The 25,091-nt window shown below is 32.1% G+C and overlaps 5 protein-coding genes across 7 annotated transcripts; 2 read left to right on the forward strand and 3 right to left on the reverse strand.

Moving 5' to 3' along the window:
* Window positions 1-1,916: 1,916 nt before the first annotated feature.
* On the reverse strand, window positions 1,917-2,889 carry LOC17884846 (probable CCR4-associated factor 1 homolog 9). The gene has a single exon (XM_006292742.2). It carries the CDS (start codon window positions 2,855-2,857, stop codon window positions 2,045-2,047), a length of 813 nt encoding a protein of 270 aa, XP_006292804.1. The 5' UTR covers window positions 2,858-2,889; the 3' UTR covers window positions 1,917-2,044.
* A 1,076-nt stretch (window positions 2,890-3,965) lies between these two features.
* Window positions 3,966-5,989, reverse strand: LOC17886798. 2 transcript variants are annotated; one of them, XM_006292025.2, is made up of 3 exons: window positions 5,798-5,989; window positions 5,350-5,529; window positions 3,966-4,293 (listed from the first exon to the last, which is right to left on the reverse strand). In XM_006292025.2, exons 2-3 carry the CDS (start codon window positions 5,503-5,505, stop codon window positions 4,123-4,125), a joined length of 327 nt encoding a protein of 108 aa, XP_006292087.1. In that variant the 5' UTR covers window positions 5,506-5,529; window positions 5,798-5,989; the 3' UTR covers window positions 3,966-4,122. The 2 variants fall into 2 exon arrangements, with proteins under 2 accessions (XP_006292087.1, XP_023638617.1); XM_023782849.1 differs by lacking the exon at window positions 5,798-5,989 and adding an exon at window positions 5,662-5,680.
* A 971-nt stretch (window positions 5,990-6,960) lies between these two features.
* Window positions 6,961-9,625, reverse strand: LOC17885161 (NAC domain-containing protein 60). Of its 2 annotated transcripts, none has more exons than XM_006292858.2 (4): window positions 9,282-9,625; window positions 8,023-8,276; window positions 7,674-7,907; window positions 6,961-7,526 (listed from the first exon to the last, which is right to left on the reverse strand). In XM_006292858.2, the coding sequence occupies exons 1-4, from the start codon at window positions 9,457-9,459 to the stop codon at window positions 7,188-7,190; spliced, it is 1,005 nt and encodes a 334-aa protein (XP_006292920.1). In that variant the 5' UTR covers window positions 9,460-9,625; the 3' UTR covers window positions 6,961-7,187. The 2 variants fall into 2 exon arrangements, with proteins under 2 accessions (XP_006292920.1, XP_023638603.1); XM_023782835.1 differs by having other exon boundaries at window positions 8,008-8,276.
* Window positions 9,626-13,898: 4,273 nt separating this feature from the next.
* Window positions 13,899-16,135, forward strand: LOC17886780 (nitrilase 2). The gene is made up of 5 exons (XM_006291374.2): window positions 13,899-14,070; window positions 14,157-14,336; window positions 14,992-15,285; window positions 15,374-15,655; window positions 15,741-16,135. Exons 1-5 carry the CDS (start codon window positions 13,953-13,955, stop codon window positions 15,893-15,895), a joined length of 1,029 nt encoding a protein of 342 aa, XP_006291436.1. The 5' UTR covers window positions 13,899-13,952; the 3' UTR covers window positions 15,896-16,135.
* Window positions 16,136-21,196: 5,061 nt separating this feature from the next.
* On the forward strand, window positions 21,197-23,509 carry LOC17886221 (nitrilase 3). The gene is made up of 5 exons (XM_006291303.2): window positions 21,197-21,420; window positions 21,546-21,725; window positions 22,353-22,646; window positions 22,747-23,028; window positions 23,117-23,509. Exons 1-5 carry the CDS (start codon window positions 21,243-21,245, stop codon window positions 23,269-23,271), a joined length of 1,089 nt encoding a protein of 362 aa, XP_006291365.1. The 5' UTR covers window positions 21,197-21,242; the 3' UTR covers window positions 23,272-23,509.
* Window positions 23,510-25,091: the final 1,582 nt, after the last annotated feature.

Below are 25,091 nucleotides of genomic sequence, written 5' to 3' on the forward strand. Positions count from 1 at the left end.
TAAGGGGTTTAAAGGATTTACAAGTGTTTATAAATGTTATAAAATGATTTACAAAGGTTAACTAAAGTTTTTGAAGGTTTTGGATGACATTAATAAAAAATGACATTATGGGTTTTTAAAATATTTTTTAAGGGTTTTAAAAATATTTATAAGGTTTTTAAAAGGTTTATTATAAAAATTGCAGAAAATTATGGCGGGAATTTTTTTTGGTGGGAAATTTTTTGTAGCGGGTAAATTATTATCAGAAGTTTTTCGTAAGAAATATTCTTTTTGTTGGAAATAATATTCTTTTTTCATGATGGCTTATAACAAAATAGGGTAATTAAGTCATTTGTACTTAGAAGAGAATATTTTTGAAAATTGACACCAAAAGATGGTATTTATACAAAAGGTAACCTAAAAAAAAAATTCTGTGAAAATCCCGCTTAATTAAAATGTATAAATTAGTATTGACATTTTCACCTGTAATGACTTATTAATTTGTTCTTTGAAACTTATATTTCTATTGGCATTATAAGGTAATTTAATACTCTTAGTAAGGTTTATTATAAAATATATACCTCCTTTTTTAATAAAGAGGAGATTTATTTCATATTAAAGTAATTAAACATATAGATGGTAAAAGCACATGTATTTTTAGTTTTTAAATTCTAATAAAAATTTTAGGTTTATGACACTACTATCTTTTTTTTTTTTTATTTACATAATTCTACATAATTATTTTACATAATGTAATTCATTTTATATAAATAATTTATTAAAAAAATTATTGTATTAATCGTAAGAATTTAGATATGACATAAAGTAGATTTTCTCAACCTTTGAATTGGTTTGCTTGACTATAGAAACCACACCACACTGAATGCACTTGTTCTGCACAACACATCATGCTGATTCAGATAGTTAATTAACAGCTAGAGTTTTTCGCTAAGATGGCTAAGTTCTATGGTAATGTGGAAAAAAAAAACAGAAGGTTTCTTTACGGATTTGGTTACAGAAACATCTCCGATCGTCTAAGGCGTAGTGAACCACGATTAGATCTTGAACTGATGGCAGGACTCTACGGACCACCACTACCGGTGGTTTTCACAGATTATCGATGTATTAGATTGTAGAGTTGTGATAAGTATTAATGTGTTTAGTTTCAATGTATTATTCTTTTGGGTTGATATTGCTAAAAGTATTCAATATAATTGGCCATGAATGTTTTCAGTTTATAATTAAAGTCACATCATAAGCGGTTCAAAAATATTTAAAAAAATAATTACAAACATGTAATTTTTTATTTATTGCCTACTCATAGAATTTTGTTTTATTATATATATAATTTGAATTTGTTTCACAAAAATAGAATCATATAATGATTAATAATAATTTAATATGATAAGTTAGATTTCAAACCTTATATGTTCACTTTGATTTTAAATCTGTTAATGAATTTATCCCCCGCTTATGGTTTATGTCTGTAATAGTGAGTAGTCGTTTTTAATGAAACAAAACAACAAAACATCATGAATCGATACTAATTTATTCCATGCTCTACCCAAAAATATCCCATGATGTTTCTCATGATATTTATCCCATGAAGTTCGATACTTATTTACCCCATGATCTTTCTCATATTCTTTAAGAATATCAAATCAAATTATAATAAATAAATAATTATAACATTTCAATGGTCTATTTTATTATATAAAAGTATATATCTAAACAAAATAAATATATGAAACTAACTATAACTATTCAGTAACTGCCCCGCTATTAAGTCCAAATTTTGGTTGAATATATCATTCAGTCGAAGCGGGCGGGGCAATCACTGAATATTTATAGTTAGTTTATTTATCTTTATTTTGTTCAATCATTGTAGCTAAATTTATTTTATTTTTGAACGTTCAATCTATGAAAAAAAGAATTGATAAGGTTCAAGAATTTCGACTGATATTTATCTTTATATATTTCTTCTTTCCAAATAACATTTAGCTACAATGATTAATTGAGTTAATCAATTAAATTTGAAAAAAATAAAAATCAATAATTAAACCCCTTAAAAGACCTCAAGCCCATACAAAACCCCAGCATGCTTCTCCGGTCCATCTTGAACAAAATACAAATCTCTCATCCTCTGAAACGCATGCCACGTAAGCAAACTATCCGAACCGGCTTGATGACATTTCCCAACCGCCCGGTTAACATCAAGCGTCCTAGCAACCCGGTCTAAACCGCCATACAACCTCCTCTCACAAAACTTCATCATATGCTTCACATCATACACGCGCTCACCAAACAAAACTCTCATCACGCGCTTAAACTCACCCAACGCTCCGGGCAACTCCCGGCGCGTGAGAATCTTCATCAAGTAACCGAAATCGTACGCGCTATGAAACGTCACCCAGCTCACATCCTCGTTACAAACAAGCCCCGAAGACATCATCAGCTCCGCGAACCTCTCCGAACAAACCCCGTCGCGACGGTTCCTCTCGAAATCGATACCTTGCCGACGAAGCAACTCGACCGAATCAGGCGCGTGTGCGTCACGCGCCACGTCGAAGTCTTTGAAATTAAACTCCCAGATGAACCTCTCCCGTCCTTGGCCCGGGAGGTTACCGTCGGAGTCGGAGAGAGTTAAACCGACTTGGATTAAGGCTAACGCGTCGACGTTGGATTTAAGAAGACTGTAGAGATCAGAAGGGTTTGTAAATCGGAGATCGGATTTGAAAATCACACCGGGGAACTCAGTGTCCATTGAGATGAATGGGTAATCGTCGATGATTGAGCTGATTAGTTCGAATTCTGATTCGAGATTATTTGCCCAGACTTCGCGAGTTGTGATGATGATGTTTGATTTGTTGATCGACATTTTTTGAGTTTATGAATTTTGAGGATAAGAGTGAGTGTGTGTTGTGAATATATATATATATATATAAGTCAAATCAAATGTGTTGAAACAGAGTGAGAGGAGTTGCGAGGAAGGAGACGAGAGAAACGCGTCAAGTTGGATTCTCTATGTAACGTAACTTGACTCGACTGGTCCAACTTGGCCACTCTCTCTCTACTGGGGTTGATAATTAAATTAAATGATTATCCTATATTTATTTGTAATAATTATTATTATACATTGAATATATTATATGTTGTAGTAAACATAAAATTTCGTAAATGTTACTCTTTATCCCGTTTTGCAAGTTTTTTAATGAAAATAAATACACACTAAAAACACTAGTAAAACAGAACACAGGGAATGTATATATTGGATTCAGTGAATATCCATTTTTTAGGGGAAGATTATAAATTATAATTTATAATTCATATCCAGAGCCAATGTATTTTCCTTATATTATGAAACTGAAATAGTTTAATTCACTATTTTACATGGGTTCAAGTCTTCTTTCCTTAATAAAATTAATTAAAAAAAAATTATGTTTTTTTTGTTGTTTAATATGAGAATATACAAATTGAGTTATTTGGTTGACTTGTGTGGTTGAAAATAAAAGACAAACAAAAACATATCTACAAACATTTGTAAACATGCAAAGTCACTTTTGTAGTACCAATTTTATAAACAAGTACAATAGTGCGTTTGTAAAAAAAAAAGACTTGTATTTTTTTTTGTATTAAATCAACAGGAAATAGTTAGAAAAAAAAATTATTAATCCAACTTACAACTACAAGTGGCCGATATTATAAAGAATATCATAAATCCAACAATTTTATTATTGAAGTCAATTTGAGTATTGGACAGACTACAAAAGAGGAAAGTCTCAAGTTGATGGACTTTTCAAGTGTCTTTGTGTTGCGTATGTAAATCGTGTCGTAAAGACAACTTGTGTTGTATAGTCAACAACACTTATGTTGCTATAACATGTCCTCCTTCTAGACAATACATACCAAATTCAAGCCTGATCTTTTGACTGTGGAAGCCATGTGGTAAACAGAGATCCTGAGCTGGCAAGAGAAGAGAGACTAGGTTTGTGAGAGAGGGTTATCCAATTATATTGGTGTCTTGTGTCTCATGTATGATGTATCAGTATTCTTGAAATACAAAACATAGATACACTATTACAATACAAACATCTCAACACAATAATTAAAGAGTGGTTTTACTTCAGTTATTTAGAAATGTTTTTAGCCTTCTAGGATTTGTTTCCTTTCGACCTCGATGAATTGTTTGTTGATATGATAGCTTTTTGTGGCATTTTGGGTTTCGTTTTCTCCTTTGCATCGCTGTAACTGCAGTTGAAGAGTCCTCACAAGCTCATTTAGCCTCTGGATATGTCTCTCTTGTGATATGATGATCTGTAAATAAACAGTGAACTTTGCTGTTAGATTTTGACGTTGCACCTGAGAACAACAGATTAATAATAGCCGAGCCTGATACAGAAACACACTAGATCTCATAATTTTGTAGATGGTGACTGAAAATACCTAAGTGAGAATCATCTTACGGAGCAGAGGAAGTAAATAATTATCTGAAACTAACTTGGAATGCGTTCTATAAAGATGTAAAAAGCACAAGCCTCGAACTCATATCATGTTGAGTCCGAAAGCTACAAGCTACCTAATCATTCTACCTGACTTCATTTAAACTCTCGGATTTGCAGCTATTACAAGTTTCCACTGTTGTCTAAATGTAATGTGTGATCCTAGCCATGCTACTCACTCCTGATCCACAGGACCACAGAAGTAAAAGATTGCCTCAAAATGGATTTAGTATAAATAGATTACAAAGAGGGAAATTGGCGGAGAATACATTCAGGTCAGGACTAAGCGGAAACCTGAGGTTACTCGATGAATATCAATCCAATTGGATCCTGATGGTACTCCAAAGTAAGATCAAAGACGCTATGCTAGTCTTATAAATATTCCACGTCTATCAGTTATCTTATGCAATATGCATTAGAAAGAATTATTATTCGAGATTCCATCAAGCGATCCAACCAAACAGTTTAACAAACTTTCAAAAATCTTATTGGAGAGTTAGAGACATAAAGACACAGAATCCAATCCAAGAAAACTTTTGGAATTGCAGAAACTCCCATCTGAAGTAATCAAGTGTAAACATATACCTTGGTAATGAAGACATATTCCATGACAATAAACAAAAGATTAAAAACTGATTTACCAAATGTAAAAATATGACTCTTAAAGTATCACATACCAAGCAACGGACATATGAAGGTGAAGCGTAATTATCAGGACACTAAGGTAACCACTCTACACACACACACACACAACACTTCATCTTATGTTTACAACATCTATGATATTCCAGGTCTCCTACAAAGAACTAGAACTACTAGTCTTCTAAAGGGGAACACACAGAGCACACATAAAAGAGTTAGAAACCAGTACCTTCTCTTTGACAGCTTCTTCCCTATCTGAAATCTGCTGCTGTTTCTGAGACAAGTTAGTGGCTGTATCTAACTCAACAAGTGGTTGCCTCCATTCAAACTGAGAGGTCACTATAAGTATAACTAGTAGACACACGAGCAAGATCGGCTTCGACATTGCTATATCAGTTGCTTATAACACCTGCCCCCAAAAAAAACACCAAGAAATTAGCCAAATCTATCATCCTTTTACAATATTTACTAGCATACCAACTCAAAAACACACATAAATTCAATTTGAACTACTAATCAAATCATCTTCCCAATGATATACCTATCAACTAGGGCTTAGCAGAGACAAGAGACAGCATCAACCTTAATGATCAAAATCCGATTTTTAATTAAACCCATTACTCAGCACCCACAAAAACAAAGACCCAATGAAGCGATTAAGATGATCTTGAACTTACGAATCGAATTTCACCAGAAGAATAGCCAAACTTCATGATCAATCAACCACCACCACCGTCAGGGTCTCGAATGGTGAAATTGAAAGAGATCTTTACAAAATCGAATTCGAGATCAGTTTCGATAATTAGAAAACACCAAATGAGATTTTGCGTAAGCAGAGAAATGTTAAAGATGAGGTAATATTCTGATGAATGCTCAAAGAAGAGGACTAAATGTTTTCAGGTGACTCCTACGAATTTGTTTTTCTTCTTCTTTTTGTTTTTACCAAAATTGATCGTATCTTTTAACTTATTAGTAATTTTAGCTTTAGTTCTGAGAATGGTAACATTACACCCCTGACGACATGATTCTCTCTATTTGATATTTGTACTATCAAATTAATTAGTAGTACTAGAATTTACCCGCGGTGTACGACGGGACAATTATTTTTACATTTTACTTTAACATATAAATTATATGAATTTTATTATAAGATGCGTATTTTAATATATATATTTTTTTTTTGATATATAACATTTTTCTCTACCAATTAGTATAATTATGTACTACGAAAACACATATATTTGTTTTTCTATTTTACTTTGATATTTAAATTTTCAAAATTTAGTTTTTAAGGGGTAACCTAATTTTTAGGAAGATCCATTAATATATATTTAACTGAAAAAAAGATTTAAAAAGTATATATGAATAAATCAAAGAGAATTAATAACATAACAAAAAGTTGTATATAAAAAGTAAAAAGATAAAAAAAAAGTTGTCATCTGGTTTATCAGAGGATAAATCATAGTAAATCATAGTAATATTTTAAATTTTTAATAATAATATGTACTACCATATAACCCTGTTCTATTATAGTTTGAACTTTCTATTAATTAAAATTTTTTAATTTAAATTAAATTAAAAAAATCAATTATAATATTTAAAAATATTAAAATTTAAATTTATTCTATCCAATATAATATTAAGTACAAAATCATGATTTAATCTTTTGGTTACAGATTAAAGTCAGAAATGAAGAAAATGAGCATATAGTAGAAGTCAAAACCCCCTAAGATAACGATGTTTTGGACTAGTGGAAAAAGACATATTCATACATAACCACAAGATAACGTTGGATTCACACATTAAATGAGACTACATATATGCAATAGCATTGCTCTTATGGGTTCAAAATGAATTTTTATAAAGATATAAAATCTGCCTGAAACAGAATTACATATCTCTCGATAGCCTAATGTTGATATACTCGGTGCACATAGATACTACAATATAAATATAATGGAGAGAATGATACCACAAACTAGCTAAGCCTAACACAAGTAACAAAACATTTCTCTCAACATCAAAACAGAACCAAGTAAAATGCCTAGAAGATCTTTTCATTAAACCTCACACTAGATAAAACACCAACACGGCTATCATGACCAGCACCCAAGCTACAACGTCCCATCGTGCTCGGTTTATAGACTTAATCGAGTAGATACCGATAAAGCAATTTGACATGGATATGTTGTTCTCTTCTCCAGTGTCATTTTGTAATGGCAGTTTCTGTAGCAATGATTGCATTTGTATGTCTACCATGTTTGGTAAAGGCAGTACTCTTGTGGTGTTGGACTCTGCTTGAAGCCTTGGCACATTGATTAGTGTATTACCGGAGACCGCTGGATCATCTAGCTTTACTATTTCATCCCTCAGTATATCCGCATAGAAATCTTCTTCACTAGGAACCTTAAAATATGAAAAAGATCATGGGAATCAGATCATGAATCTAAACATAATTCATTTGGTGTATGAACCATGTCGACTCGCAATAACATACCCGTAAAACAGGTGATACATATATAGAACTACTCAACTAAATAAAAGAGGACCAACCTGTGGATTTTGTGAAGATTGTGAAGATTCTGCTATCTCACTAAGTAGTTCCTGCCCTGACTCACTTGACAAGTAAAAATCAACCATATTTTCCCAATCAGATATACTTTCTGAGATAGCGTCATTCTGCGTGTTTACGTGCTTTTCAGGTAATGTATTTGGCTGTGGTGACTTTTGAATTGTAGCTCCTTGAAATTCAGTATTCCTCCTAAGTCGGCAAATAACTAGAGCATCCTATATAACACTTGAGAAATTCAATAAACATAACAAGATCCTAATTTCTAGTTAGTCGTTTCGATATACTATTTGTGCGCGAAGAAAACATCAAAAATACCCGAAAATAGTTTACCAGTGACACTCCAATCATGCAGTACTCATGCATAAGCCATTCGGTCCTTCCGCCTTTTGGCGCACGGCCAATGTGGAATACAAGCGTTCTCTTAGTTCCAATCACCTCGGAACCTGACTTCACATTACGTTCTTTCCCTGTGGCTTTCCAATATCCCATCTTGGTTGCTCTTCTATTCTGTGAACCGTGGGGATACTTCTTACCACGAGCACAAAAAAAGAACCATTCGCTGTCAGATTTCACAATTGACTTATCTGCGAAAAAGATTTCGAAAATCTTGGTTATTTTCAAGAGAAGAATAAAAAGAGTAGAGAAACATAAACTTATCTCAGACAATATAGACATGAAGATTTCGTTGAACAAAGCCAACAAGTACCTCAATTGTCATAGGCCTGAACTTGTTTACGCAAATATAAAATTACATTCCATGTCAACACTTACAAATGAAAGAGCAGTTTGTAGCGGTTCAACCCACAAAAGAGATAACTACAAGTAGGAGCAAATCAGGTATACACATCAAGCAAACATTGAAACACAAACGGTACTTTCATTACTCTGTGCATTTAACTAATGTCATATCAAACAAGGTACTAACACAAACCAAGCCATCACATCTTCAAACCAATATACCAGTCTAAGAAAATAAAACATTGTACCAACACTGTAACCCCATATTCATAAAATTTGACATCCTTAAAACACTATAACTTCTATTCTGATACACTAATTCCAAAAAAAACTCTTAGAAACTAACCATATGACTAGAGCTTAACTGGAAACATGGACATAGAAACATAAGTAATAAGTACCCTTCACAGTCCAGGAAACTTCTAGAATCGTATACAAAATTCCCAAGAAAACAATACTACCAAATAGTACCAATTAAAGAGGATGAAACTTACCAAACATGTCACCTAAACTTCAACATGTGACATATATATATATATACCACCCTAATTAACTTCACATGAACTCGAGATTCAATAAAATTCACAAGAATATTTCCCTAAAAATGCTAAAATCAATACCAAATTTGTGACCAAAAGATCCATTTTAAGCAACCTAAGCTAGTAGCAATATTTTATAACCAAAGTCCCATAACCCCAAAATAGTAAGGACTATACAATTTGTTTTTCTTTGTCCTTCCGACAAGAATAACCTAATCTTAAAACTAACGAACTTGACAAAACAAAAAATTACAGAACAAGAACACACTTAAACTATGTAAGAAGAACAAGGGCAAGTGAAAGAAAACAAACCAGGTAAATCCCAAGGCTCGAAGTTGTAAATCTCAACCTCAGGTATAATCTCAACAGACCTCTCCAAACCATCTATCTTCCTCTTCAAGTAATAAGTAATAAGCTCGATGTCTGTCGGAGAGAATTTGAAGCCAGGGAACATCGTCGTCACCGCCGGCTCAACCGCTGCAGCTGCCATATGTAAAAAAAAGATTAGTGAAGAAAGAGATCAAAGAGAGTCTTTTCTTTCTCCTTCTTTCTTTCTCCTTTGGCTTCTAAAGAAACTGAGAAGTCACATAAGAAGAAGGAAAAAAAAAAACAATTTGTCTTGGGAATTGGGAACAAGACTCGTGAAGAAGACAATACAAAGGTGATGATCGAGTGCTTTGCTCACTTATACTTACACTTACACCTAAGTTTCGGTTTTATTATTTTTTCTCCACAGGTGTTACTTGGGTACTGAAATATTTGCGTATGACTACCACGTCACTGCTTTTGCTCAAATCTCACTTTATTAAACTAGAGTATATAATTAGACAATTCTTTATACTGGTTTAATATTATATTAATAGTGATGTTACTATAATTATAGTACAATTTATATTAATAATATTTTACAAGTCTAACATTTATTGGGTTTTACTATAAAAAAAAATTAAACCATAATTAAATTTGGATACTTGTTAAGATAATTTTCAACTTACTCGAATTTATATGCAAGTTATTATTTATAATATGATTCTAAATTGTTGTCTAAAAATTTTAGTTGATGTGGCCGTCAAATACATATAGTTCCTTCATTAATTGACTGATATATATTTGTTTTAAAACATTTGAATTACAAGATATGTTGGAATTATTTTTAGATCTTTATTAATTTTCTGTATTATATGATTATTCAAAGAAATTAAAAAAAATCAAACAAACATGATATGAGAACTATAATTTTAAATTTTACTAAAATTTTCGAAATCATTTATATTATTAATTGTGAAACTACATTATATGAATATTTTAATTGATTAGTGATATAATTTTAATTGTATTTGGTTTGTTAATGGATAACTTTTGGAAGCTGATTTTAATGAATTATGGATTTCTCTCATATCAGAAGAGAAATATAAGTTGCTGTTTTAATTCAATCAAATTTAAAAACTTTGTTGACAAAAAAAAAAAGTTTAGAAACTTTGATAAACTATCCACACATTGCAGAGCCGTCCATGGCTACAAAGTAAGTCAAACACAAGCTTGCGACCTTGTAAGTGCATAATCTTTTGAGATAAAAAGTTTTGGGTTCGATCCTCCTCAAATATATATTTTAATTTATTTTACCTTCTTAATAAATCAACAACAGTTAGAGCATCTCTATTGGTTAAACAAGTGTAGTGTCTTTACTTCTATTAAAAGAATAAGGCCATGAATGTTTGGGAGATTTTAAGCTGTTTTTGAATTATATATTTTAGTTTTTAGATTATAGATTTTAGTTTTTAGGTTTTAGATTCTGCAAAATAAAAATAAAAAACAAAAACAAAAAAATTAAAAATTGTTACGTAGCATACATCTCAAAAATCCATTGAAATGAGATTTTGGATTTTGTTAAAAATATAGTAAAATCTATAGGAATCTAGATTCACTATTATTTAGGAAAACTACTTTTCATAAACTCTTGAATGGCTAGAAAATGGATTTTTGGAAAATCTAAAACTAAAAACTATTTGAAAAACTACATCCAATCAAGGCCTAAATGATAAAGCATAATTATATTTAAACCAATAAGAAAATGTCATGTGGTAGAAAATGTCTTTAAGAGAAGTGGTTAGACCACCTCCAAAGGGAGGAGCTTATTGGACCTCTAAGTAATTAAAAGGCAAAAAATAAAAATTAAATGAGTAATTAACTTAAGGGGCAGTCTTAAAGTAGCATGCATAAGTAGAGATGCTTATGCACACGTGGCAAAATATGATAAGTCATGTAAAAATATTTTTTTTTTCTTTCCCTCTCTATCTTTTTTTTTTTTTTTTTACAGAACAAACTCTCTATCTCTTTCTTCTTCTTCTCTGGTAGGTCATATAAAAATATGATAGGTCATGTAAAAATAAATATATTTTTTTAGAAGTTCACCATTACAGGTTCACCATTGGAGCAAGAAAACAAAACATCTTTTAAAAGGTTTACAACTTTAATTTAATCATAATTTTTTTAAAAAATATGACTAAACCCCCAAAATAAGCATCTCCCTTTGGAGATGCCCTTAGAGCACTCACAATGGTGATTTTTTGGGGTGTCTAAATTGGGTCTTAAAAATAAAAAAAATGTGGATTAATTAATTTTGAGTCCAATTTTAGACACTTATTTGTTAAAAGTGTCTTCTATAACACACTTTTGCTGAAATTAGACACTTATGTGTTTTAAAAAAATAAAGTAATTGTTTTAGACACCTATTAAAAAGTTCACCATTGAACATGCCCTTAGTGTCTTCTCTTAGACACTCTTTTCTCCCCTCTCTTCAAAATGTCTTTAAGTTTATATTTAAAAAATGGCTAAAGACACCCATAAAATGACTAAAGTGGCAATCCTAATACAAGGGCTAATTGGTTTTGTAAACCAAAAATAAAATAAAAAAATAAAAAGGAAGCCCATAATTAAAAGAATCGATCTCTTTTTAGGCAATGGAAGAATCGATCCTCTCCTTTTGTAGTATAAGTAACGTATATTGCTATTATATTATTTTAATTTAATTTTTATAATTAATTTAATTATAAGCATTTTTTGTAGGTTTCTTTAGTGGAGCTGGTCTTAGGTGGGCTAAAATAAAATTTATTATGGCCACCTAATCTTATTGACGGCTCTGATACAGTGTTAGTCCGCTTGGACTAGTTATTATGTTCTTTAGAATTTGCCACATGAAATTTTGTATGCTTAAAGTTTTCAGATTTGTACTCACGTATGTACACATACTAATTTTCTAATGAAAATCATATGCTTTATTGAGATATATTATCTCAAATCAGTAAAAGAATTATATTTTCTCAATGTCAATATCTTCTTTTTATATATATAAATAACTTAATAAAAGGGTGTATATTAGACTAGATAGTTTAGTTTGGTGAATGTTAAAGATGCTTAGTTGATTTCTTGGTCACTTTTTTCTTATCTTTAAGTTATTGCCAACAATTTGAACCAAGAATAACATTTTTGAACAATCCTTCAGCTGTTGTGTGAATCCTAGTAAAAATACAGGCATTTCTCTCATTCCAAACACAAAATACAACTAGCCTGAGTTTGAGATTTAAGACAAGATAGGAAACGAGGCCATGTGTTTTAACCCATGAAGTGAAACTACAGTTTTGATAGACACCCAAGTCCATTCGTCAAAACTGTAAGGACATCTCCGGAAAAAATAATCGATGTATTCACCAAGCACCATAAATCACATAGAGGAAACAAGTCTCATTGACTCGACCCTATTCCAAAAGACCAAAGCCATATTGTAATTAAACCCGACTATTTATACAAAGCACACCAATTATTTAACTACCAAAGAAATTAATAAAAACTAAGATGGTAATAAAATTGTTACAAAGCACACCATCATCAAGGAATCAACCAATAGTAAATGAGAAATCAGATGGTAATAAACACTATAAAATCTTTCAAATCTCTTTTTTTTTTTTTTGTTAACTGGTATCAAGATGATAAGATGATTCCTACAAAAAAAAATGACAAGATGCAGAGCAGGCCTATGGGCCAAGCTGATGAAGCTTGCGGCCCTTTATATAATAATATATATATATAATTCGTTTTTTTTTTTTTTGAAAAATCTTTTTAGTCTAGCAGTATAAATAGTGCAATTTAGGTGTGATACAACAAGATTCGAATCACAAGCATATATAAAACCAGCCTTTCAGTATTTTTAGACTGTGGCTTTCACAAATTAAGAGACGGTTCTGAGTTAAAATGGTTTGGGGTCCGAATAGTGTCAGCATATTTGACTATGCGGGAGAAGCGATTTTGATATACAGTACAGTTCAACCCAATAAAAGTGAGAAATCATTGGAGTTCCTCAAACAAACCTTTATCCCAATTATTTTGTAATTTCTTACGGCCCCCTACACGTGATTTGTACTTGTGGGATTTGTCAGTTTTGGGTAGTCTTTTCATATTTTTGAACCATGTGTTAAAAATCTAGTGGTAATGAAAAAGTCCTACAAATTAGTATTTACATACATTCAACTTATTAGATAAGGTTATGATGAGACTCTTTAACAAGAAAGATAAGATGATCACCATCTCTAAAAAAGGAATTATATACATAGAGAAAAATAGTAAGACATTTAAAACCATTCCTTTCCAACTATGACATTTTATTTCCTTAAAAACCGAAACAAGAACAAATGAATCAGGCGGAGAATCCCATTTCAATTCTCTTCTTTACACAAAAAACACCATTGGTAAGGAAAAAACACGTGAACTAAACTAGTACTAGTACTGGTCCATCCACCTCATTGCATTCCCCACCACTGGTTAAATCGTGTCCTTAGAAACGTCTCAAGTAGGTAATTAAAACTCAACCTAACTAGTACCACACACTAAACAGCTCTCTCTCTATATATATATATATATATATATCTAACTATCCCCTCTCTCTAGTGTCATTGAAGTAAAACAAAAGGTTTTGAGTTCATAGAAGAAATGTCATCAACTGTCAAGAACACAGCTGATCGGGTTGATGGCGTTGCCCCGTCCTCCATCGTTCGAGTTACCATCGTTCAAGCTTCCACCGTGTATAACAATACTCCTGCCACTCTAGGTAAGTTTTAATCATTCTTTTTTTTTTTTTTTGGTTTGTAATGATAAGGAGTAAGGAAGAAACCTGACTGATATGAGAATGTTCAGACAAGGCTGAGAAGTATGTTGTGGAGGCAGCAAGCAAAGGAGCTAAGCTGGTTTTGTTCCCTGAGGCTTTTGTAGGAGGTTATCCACGAGGGTTTAGGTTTGGTTTGGCTACAGGAGTTCATAACGAGGAAGGTCGTGATGAGTTCCGCAAGTATCATGCTTCTGCTATTAAGGTTCCTGGTATGATCCGACGACAAAACTTTTCTTTTTTAAGCAATCAATTATTTTGGACAAAAAACCTGAATTATTTTTGTGTTTTATCTTCAAGAACAGTAACACTAGTATTTTTTCCTAGTACAAGTTCATATACACCACCCGATCTCGGATCCAATCCTATTTGGTAATAGGATCCGACAAAACCGGATACTTGATACAAGTCACTCTTCATATATATGTTTGTATGATAACTTATTTATGATTTTTACTCTGCTACAATTAATATTTAATTTATTTTTCTAATTTGTCAACGAAATCTTTTATGATGTTTAGTAATTTAGGAGATTTCGTAATAAAGTATAGAGATATTTTTTTTGTTTTTGTTTTTTTGGTGTGGACTGGACCATATGTTAACTTCTGTATATATTTTTGTTGTCTTATTAAATTTCTCCTTTATTTGGTTATGTGATACTTGAATTTATTTAACTCGGAACAAAGTAAAGAAAATAAAATTAGTTTTGAGGAAAAAAATAATTGATCTGAGTTCTTTGTTTTTATCACTATTTGATGAAATTAATTTGCAATAGTGAGTGTTACAGCTCTAGTTTATTTGAGCACTCTTAAAAGCTTGGGACACAAAATGACTCTTTCTTGCTTGGTTCTTGTGATGAATCTATAGGTCCTGAAGTAGAAAGATTGGCTGAGTTGACTGGGAAAACTAATGTGTACTTGGTAATGGGGGCGATAGAGAAGGATGGGTATACACTCTATTGCACAGCCCTTTTCTTTAGTCCACAAGGTCAGTTTTTGGGTAAGCACCGTAAACTCATGCCCACAACTTTGGAACGTTGCATTTGGGGTCAAGGGGACGGATCAACCATCCCCGTTTACGACACTCCTATTGGGAAACTTGGTGCTGCTATTTGCTGGGAAAATAGGATGCCCCTATACAGAACTGCCTTGTACGCTAAAGGTCAGCTTTTAATGCAATGTATTGTGACACATATTAAAAACCATTAGATGTATGATTTTTTCTAACAATTATCGATTTTGGCACGAAGGTATTGAGATCTATTGTGCACCTACTGCTGATGGTTCGAAAGAATGGCAATCGTCAATGATGCATATTGCGCTAGAAGGTGGATGTTTCGTGTTGTCGGCTTGCCAGTTCTGTCTGCGTAAAGACTTTCCTGACCATCCTGATTACTTGTTTACCGACTGGGAAGACTACAAAGAACATGATGCTATTGTCTCCCAAGGTGGAAGTGTCATTATTTCACCTTTAGGACAGGTTCTTGCCGGACCAAACTTTGAATCAGAGGGTCTCATCACAGCTGATCTCGGTATATATATTTTTCGACATTCATCTAAGGATATAAGAACTGATTAATTTTTAAGGCTATATATAACGTTCTATTTCTCATACAGATCTTGGTGATGTAGCGAGAGCCAAGTTGTACTTCGATGCGGTCGGACATTACTCGAGACCAGATGTGTTACACTTGACCGTAAATGAGCACCCAAAGAAAACGGTTACATTCATGACTAAGGTGGAGAAAGCTGAGGATGACTCAAACAAGTAATCAAAATCTATAATTCATCTCTGGAAAGTTTATGTTCAATCATATCATGGAGGAGTCAAGTTCTAAAATGTTCTGATGTTTATGTTAAGGTTTCTTTATGTTTTTCTTCAATAATATAAGAGATCACCATGCTAGACACATGGTAAGATCTATCTTGTGTGATATTAAACCAATTTGGTTCTATCGTCTTGTATTAAAACATTGTACCATTATGTTTTATCCAATTTAAGTGTTGATATCTCGGATGTGCTATAATGTTTTTTTTTTTAAACAATCAAAGAGGTTATGGGACAAAATCCATACATCCTCTCAGACCCGAAACCAAAGCATGTTATGTGGTTTCGTCCTAAGCGCTTCTCGAACCGGCGATGTCCAAACTATAATGTTTGCATTTGTATGTTAACGGTTGATAAAGTCAAGACTATTTAATTTGGCCATCAACTCTAAATGTGAGTTTGAAAAGTCACTAAGAATTACTTAACTATTGCTACATGGCTACATCAACCAGATAGGATAATGATGGCTAACCAAAACCAGAGAATTCAAACCACATATAGGGATTTATAATTAGTGAGTTACACGACAAGATGTGCAATTTTATGGACGTAGTTCTTGTGTCGTCAATAGCTGCCGTTGTCATTAGCCATCGACGTCACCGCTCACCAGTCACCACCATCTTCGACCACTTCTGCTGTCATATCACCGTATTTAAAAGACTACCTCGATTGGTGAATTGATGGAAGGGTTCGATGTCTTTAAAAAAAAATTAAAATTAAATTAAAATCATAAACACTCGTTCTGTTTTATAGATTTATAGACATTTTAATATCTTCTCTTTTAGCTAGACACTCATATTAAACTAATAATAAAATTATTTATATAAAATGTTTTAGATACATATATTCGGTATTACCAGTAAAAATGTTCTAAAGTTTTGAAGTTTAAGAGAAACAAAGAAAGTTAACTAAATGATAATCGAGTAATCTTATTGAATTTAGCTGTATTTTTATTGTTTTATGGCTGAATTTAACTAGATGGTAACATCTCAATATAGCTGTTTTTTTTTCTTTTGTAATTTTTGACTAATCTAACAAAATAATTAAGACTTTAACTGAAAATATATCGTCAAATAATTATGAATATTAATCAAATAACTAGAAAATAAATCTAATGGTCTAATTAACCTTTATACTAAATAAGTACTCAAAAATTACCTGAATTAAAACTAGTATAAATAATTTATTTGTTAGCAGAAATAGTAAGTTACTCTCCTATTTTTAATTTTTGAAATTTGGCAAAGCATTACTGAAAAATTAATTTCAAAAATTAATATGATAGTAAAATTTTAGAATTTTACTTTTTAGTAATTTAATTAATAATATGATGAAAGATGAGTAAGAAAAACATTACTATAATCTTGATATTTTAAAGTAATACGCGGTTGGATCATGTCAACTTAATGACCTGATGACTCAAGATATATTCTGATTAACTTTTTGAGTCGATTTTTAAAACATTTATGATCTCATCATATATCAATTTAAATACATGTAAATTATTTAATATTGGGTTTGATTGGTAACATACTCAAAATTGTACAAAAAATGTAAAATGGAACGGTAAGTTCTTACAAAATAGTGTAATATTGTAAAGAAGAGTGGTACATAAAAGATGTACAAACAAAATAAAGAGTAAAAATTTTAATTAAATATTTGGGTAACGCTTTTTTTATTGACAAAAATTAAAACTAAACCACTTTGTACATCTTTCTCTTCTTCACTAATTAGAACCATTAAACTTAAATAAAAATTGTTCTTAAATTTGTTAAACTCGCATCATCATGATATCTGTGAAGTCACAATTGTGACAGAGAATGCTTAGACGTTGAAGCTTGGATTGTATTTTGAATTCTATAAAAAAATAACATATATATGTTAGTGTATAGAAAATTTAAAATGCATGTAACTTAAGGAAAAAAAATACCTTTGCAACAAAAAAAAGATTAGAACACGAGAGAGAGAAAGAAGAAGTGTGAGGTGTGAGAGTGTTGTGAAGTGTAGTTATATAGAAAAAAAAAGGTGTTTTTTGAGTTACTATCTTATTAAAAAAATAAAAATATATAAAACACAGATAAAACACATCAAAAGAAGCGTGCACAACTTCCCCCAAAGATTTCATGTCTTTTTCACAAAAAGACAAAAAATAAATGAACTGCATACAGCTTTTTTGGTTTTGTTTAAAAAACATAAAAAAAGGTGAATGGTGTCTCGGTAACAGGAGATCTACACGCATGGGTCAATTGCTTTTTTCCTGTCTTCCTTTTCAAAGCTTTAGAGAAAGCATATGCTAAAAGGCATGTTAGTTAATATCATGCTCATATTTTGTGAGAAAAGTTTCCTTAGTTAATATCATGCTCATATTTAGTAGAAAACCTTCCTTGTGGCTCTTGACCTGTTACTTATGCTTAATTTCAAGTCTCGTTTCATATGAACTTTGATTAACATCTTCTTAAAGTTCATTAGTATTTATTTATCAAAGAGAGAACAAAAATATTCCAACGATCTCATAGTTACTCGCATAGTTTGCTTTCCTCTTGGTTTAAACCTTTCAACAATGGACCACCTTGCTTGCCTTAATTTGTTATACAAGAACCCAAACATGTTTTAAACTTAACTATTGGTTGGGTTGGGAACCACAAGTACCCAAGATTAATGTTCAGGATTTGGTCCAAACAAAACATTAATTGAGGAAAAATAAAAAGACAAACAATAATTTCATTAGGAGACTTTGAAAGAAAACAAAACCAAAAAAGACATCATTCGTTGTCGCATTGATTTGATATCACACATTATCACGTGCACAAACGAATCCATCATCAAACAGTCTCTTGATCTCTACACAATCAAGAGATCAGGTCATCGAATCTGTAATTTCTTGGTCTCCTAAAAGTTTTGGGGACATATCTATAAGAAAATTTTCTACTTGCCTTTTAACTCATCATTGACTTACGAAATTTAATTGAGGAATAATTTAGAATAAACCATAGAGAGTCTTCCATTTAAAATCTCGAATATTTGTATATATTTTTTATATTCTAATGTGAAAAAACAACACAAAATACATTTAATATTGACAAAACAAACTGACTTAGTTACTCCTTTTTGTTGAAAAATATATTTATACTTGTTTCTTTAATAAACTCAAAATATGTTAAAGTTGTATCTTGATCGTAACCTATAAATCGAATTTTTGTTATAAGTAACCGAAGTTGCGATGAACCATCGATAAAAGAAAAAAATAAACCTTACAAAGAAGAGAACACAGTTAGACAAGATCTCTTCCTATATGTATATGCCAATGTATTAAGATTGAATTGTGTCTTGATTCTTGGTAAACTAGTACTATATTATAGTGTTTCAAATTCATTTCTCTCTTTTGTTTTTTAATGCATCAAGATGGTTTTGAGATACTGTTAATTTGACAGAGTAAACTAATATAGTATGGTGTATAAAATCTTTGGACTACCCTAAACAAAAACCTTTTGTCGTTCCTATTATTTTGTTAATTGTTGTACGGCTTCCTATAAATTAACGTCATCAAAGCTTCTTGATTGCTTAACGTTCTTTTGTTGTGATTTGTAAGAAATTTAGGATTTGTATGGTTACTATAGTGAAGATGAAAAAATTTGTTAGCTGTTTAGTTATTTTTTTTGAATTTAATGTTAAATTATATTAAAAAAAAAATAGCATTGTTATAACTAGTGCATCAGATAGTTTAAAAACTGCTGATAGAAAATAAATTGATAAATAAATTCAAACGAAAAAAAATTAAATCCTAGATTGAAACACAGCTCAAGGCCTTTGTCATAACATGGACAAGAATTCAATTTGTATGTAAAAATAATTTCTAATTGCTTTGCAGCAGTTTATTTTTTCTGTTTTTGTTAGATACGCACTAATATAGATATATTTCGTGAATACTAAATATAAAAAAGTCTGATCTACTCACATATTTATCCATTTTAACCTCTAGAATTATTCAGATCTTTAAAAAGAAAATAAACAAAGTTTTTTTATAGAAATTTCGTATACATGTTAAAAGGTAAAGAAATTACAAAACTTTGACTTTCATAAATTCAGTTTAAAATAAAAACCACCAGACAAAAAAAAAAGTCTTTTTCATTAGTGGTCCTATAAAAATTATTAGATACCATGGCGATACTTTAATAAAAGGATAGGGTAATGAGAAAAGAAAACTAAAGAGAAGAAATCAAATATTACGTATTAAGAATTTACCATGAAACTTATCAAATAGCATGGCGAGGCTTTAAATTAAAAACAGATAGATTATGACTCAATAAAAAAAAGAAAATTATAAGTTTTACGTAATAAAAAAAAAAACGAGTTATCCGGATCAATTCTTGTAAATATTACTAAAATGAGTTTCCAAATATCTTATTATTAGTTTATTTTAAAAAATTTTAAATAAACCATATTTTTTGAAAAGTACTACAAAGTACAAACCAAAAACTAAACTTTCAACACTAAAAAAAAAAAATCTTAAATCCTAAACACTAAAAATTTCATCCCTAAAACTATAGTATAACTAAAATAGTCAATTCAAACAAAAAAAAATTACACCTTGAAAGTTAGTTTTTTTGTTTGTGATATTTTTGAAAAAAAATAAAAGGTTTGTAGTATTTCTGAAAAGAAAAAAGTCATAATAGTGTTTTTAAAAAAGACTTAAAACATTGTATTTTAAGGAAATTTTGGATAATTGTATCTCCGTAACCCGCCACCTTCCTTAATAGACTCATGTTCGTTCTCTGCCAGCATATCCACTTTTATCAATTCTACAAATAACTGTGTAATTTTTTCGTACCTTTTCTTTACTCGTACCGTTCCGACAATTAGAAAACTACTCAAAACAACTCTAATTTTCTTCGGTATGTTTTATTAAAAGATTAATGTACTAAAATAATATATAGACAATCAAATCAATTTTTCTAACCTCTTTCCATAGATGACCATATCTCTTGAAACCAAGACTTTACCACAATTAAATTTAAATTAACAAAACAAGAGTATACTATTATATCATATCAAGCAGAAGATCTCATTTACGTTTCTTCTTTCTTTCATATTAACCCATTGGTAAGCAAAAGACCACGTAAACAGTGGCCTACCTAATTGCATTTCCACCACGTATTCAAAAATTCGAACGTCGTTACCATATCAAGTAGGAATATAAAATTGTCAAAAGAAAGAAACCAAAAAAGTCTATATATTTGCTTCAAAAGTCTCTCTCATTGTCACCACATCGTAAAACACACAAACATAAAGTTAATATGTCTACTACCGAAGAAATATCAACCGTCAAAAACACAACAACTCCGGTCGACGGCGTTGCTTCATCCTCCACCGTCAAGAACACAACTCCGGTCGACGGTGTTGCCCCATCCTCCATCGTCCGAGCTACCATCATCCAATCCTCCACCGTCTATAATGATACCCCTGCCACTCTAGGTAAACTTATAACCAATAAATTCTTCATTCCCCTTTTTTTTGTCCATTAGTCGGGTTCGGCTAATTCTATCCGAACCCGACTAAATCTTTCGGACATATAAAATGTTATATTCTTGAATTTGTAGACAAGGCGGAGAAGTTTATTATCGAAGCGGCCAGCCAAGGAGCCAAGCTAGTTTTGTTCCCGGAAGCGTTTATCGGAGGTTACCCTCGCGGGTTTAGGTTTGGTCTAGCGGTCGGAGTGCACAACGAGGACGGTCGTGATGAGTTTCGCAAGTACCATGCTTCCGCTATCAAAGTTCCTGGTAATATTACTTACTTCTATGTTTATGATGTCATCATTGACCATTCTATGTTTCATTATCTTATCTTATATTTTATATATAAAATGAAACATTTTAATACATTTTTTTACCAGTCAATAACTTCCAACAAAAAGTGCTCAATTATTTTGTGTTTATCAAGAAATCCAAATAAAAGGACATCAATCTTATCGGGTCCAAAATTTAGAATATACAAATATTATTTCATGATCCGGGAAGATCGGATCCATATGGTTTCAGTGTATAAAGTACTCTTCAAATATCTCTGTTACTCATATTTTTGGCAACATATGATAAGTACTCTGTTACAATTATCTAATTAATTTTTCTTTCTGTCAACAATTTTTTTTTATATGATGTATTGAGATTACGTTATTACAAAATTATATGTTTTTGATGTTTTACTTTGGCAACTTATGGTTGTTGATGGACTATGATTTTTATTTGGTTATGTTGTTGGATATAGTTGGAGTCTTCGAGTTCTCTGTTTTTGTCTCTATTAGAGCTGAAATAAGTTTTGAACAAGTATTAGTAAGTGTTATATACACTTAGGTCACAAATGACTATTTCTTGAACATTTTTGTTGTGGTTCTTGTGATGAATGTACAGGCCCGGAAGTAGATAGATTGGCTGAGCTGGCCGGGAAACATAATGTGCACTTGGTAATGGGGGCGATAGAGAAGGATGGGTATACACTTTATTGCACTGCCCTTTTCTTTAGTCCTCAAGGTCGGTTCATGGGTAAGCATCGTAAAGTCATGCCTACATCTTTGGAACGTTGCATATGGGGTCAAGGGGACGGATCAACCATCCCCGTTTACGACACTCCAATTGGCAAAATCGGTGCTGCGATTTGCTGGGAAAATAGGATGCCCCTATACAGAACTGCATTGTACGCAAAAGGTCAGATTTTACGATATAAATGTGACACATATTGAGTCCTATATATATATCTAGCTTTTAATGTAAGTTTCCCTAACAATTTTTGGGTTTTGGCAAGCAGGAATTGAGATTTATTGTGCACCTACTGCTGATTATTCTTTGGAATGGCAAGCGTCGATGATTCACATTGCGGTCGAAGGTGGATGTTTCGTGTTGTCGGCGCACCAGCTCTGCAAGCGCAAAGATTTCCCTGACCATCCTGATTACGCGTTTAATGAAATAGCAGACGAGAAACATCATGATCCTACAGTCTCCAAAGGCGGAAGTGTCATTATTTCACCTTTGGGAAAGGTTCTTGCCGGACCAAACTATGAATCAGAGGGTCTCATCACAGCTGATCTTGGTATATATCATTGATATTCATCTTAAACTATAGAAAATATCAACTTTTTGACCTAATAAATATCGTTAACACTTTTTTTCTCATCCAGATCTTGGTGATATAGCAAGAGCCAAGTTATATTTCGATGTGGTCGGACATTACTCAAAGCCAGATATTTTTAACTTGACTGTAAATGAGCACCCAAAGAAACCTGTTACATTCATGACTAAGGTGGAGAAAGCAGAGGATGACTCAAACAAATAGTCGAAATTCGTAATTCGTCTACTGGAGTACTTAAGCCATGTTATATAATGGATTCTAGTTCGAATTGTTTGGTTGAATTTTAAAAGTTTATATTAAAGCTTGTTTTATCTTTCTCTTCAATAATGTAAGATTAACTCATTGAAAATGGTTAAGATCTATGTTGTTTGATAACTCTTCCTCTTATATATGTTCAAAGGTTGTACCATTAAATTTTTAATCTAATTTGAGTGTTGTTGAATCATAGAAAGTCAACACTACATACCATTCAAGTCTAAAAGTGAGTTTGAAAAGATTGGATCATGATAGCTAACCAAAACAAAAGTCTAAATCATTCGAACTTGGCAGTCTGATCTCTGTCCTAAAAGTGAGTTTGAAAAGTCACTACTAAATTATTCAACTGTCGTTAGCAGAATCAGATAGGATAATGATGGCTTAACCAAAAACCAGGAGATCAGAATTAGTGAGTTGGACAAGATATGCAATTATTCTTCTCTTGTCCCACAACTTGGTTGTATAAGTTATGTTACATAGACCACTTCAACAATAATGGTTTTGTCCCTCCCATGGGTTTAATTATAATCCAAAATCACTTAACGTGGTTAGTTTATACTAATCTACTATTAAGAACCACTTCATTTTACATTTACCAGATTTAGGAGAGCATGTAAAAATTCATAAAATGTTTGATATAATTAGCAAGAAGAAACATATACATGCAATGAGAAAATGGACCAAAACTCCAAAGAGCCTGAAAAGAAATTACATGCAATGAGATTATAACATGAGTTGAGATGATATAAAAAAACTTAGGAAGCATAAGTTTTTTTTTTTTCAGATATTGAGAGACAAGATCAGAGACAAGATCAGCCCATTCAATTGTCCCCCACACCTTGCTTTCCGGGGTTCTCTTTAAGGAAATCTCCGCGCACCAAAGCTCCAACCTTTTTGTACTAGTAATAAGAAACTTGTCCGGACCAGGATACCTCTTCTTCTCAATTCTAGGGATATGCACTTTCCAAAAGACCACAATGTTCCCACGAGAGTTGCTACTTAGTTTGCTGAAACCATTCGTCCAGTGGACCTTCCACGCGATATTTACATTCTCAGCACAGTACTTCCCATTCAAAGCAAATACACTGGTCTGAACAACATCCAAACCCATTAACTCCTTCCAATTCAACTCATCTGGCTCACACCACATTATTTTCCCGCGAGTACCACAACAGTATAACAGTTTCCCTATAGCACAACAGTCTTTTCTGTTTCCCCGTTTAGAATCTTGATTACCTCTTCTCCATATACCTTCACGTGGAAGGTAACAAAAACTTTGATCCTCCTCGTCTACAACATAAACTTTATCTCCCACCACCAAACTTTTGTCAATTATACTTGTGTTCTTGCGTATCTTCGGATCCTTAGGTAATGGCAAGGAGTCACACGTTTGTGTCTTTGGATCAAAAACCTCTACCAGTTTGATCACGCGTGCGGCAGAGATCATGCGAAACAATAAGAGAGCGGAGGCTCTTGGAGGTTAGAGACAAGACCGCACGGTCATATCTCGAGAGGCGGGAAAAGTAGTTCAGAGCAACATCGTGTGGCAGCAACAATAACCTAGACTCCGACAGAGACAGAGACGCCTCCTTCTTCTGCCTTTTATTCTGTGGTGGACCGTTGTAAGTCTGTAACTGGACATTTGAGTCACAAAACAAACACTTTTAACTGCTCTGAAGATCAAACCTAGCTCACAAGCAACAGTTTTCTTCTGTGTTATGTTGTCCTTCTAGATGAATTGTGGAGTTGAGAGTTTTTTTTTTGGTTTC

Source organism: Capsella rubella, unplaced genomic scaffold, assembly GCF_000375325.1.
Source record: "Capsella rubella cultivar Monte Gargano unplaced genomic scaffold, Caprub1_0 scaffold_5, whole genome shotgun sequence".
Lineage (NCBI taxonomy): Eukaryota > Viridiplantae > Streptophyta > Magnoliopsida > Brassicales > Brassicaceae > Capsella > Capsella rubella.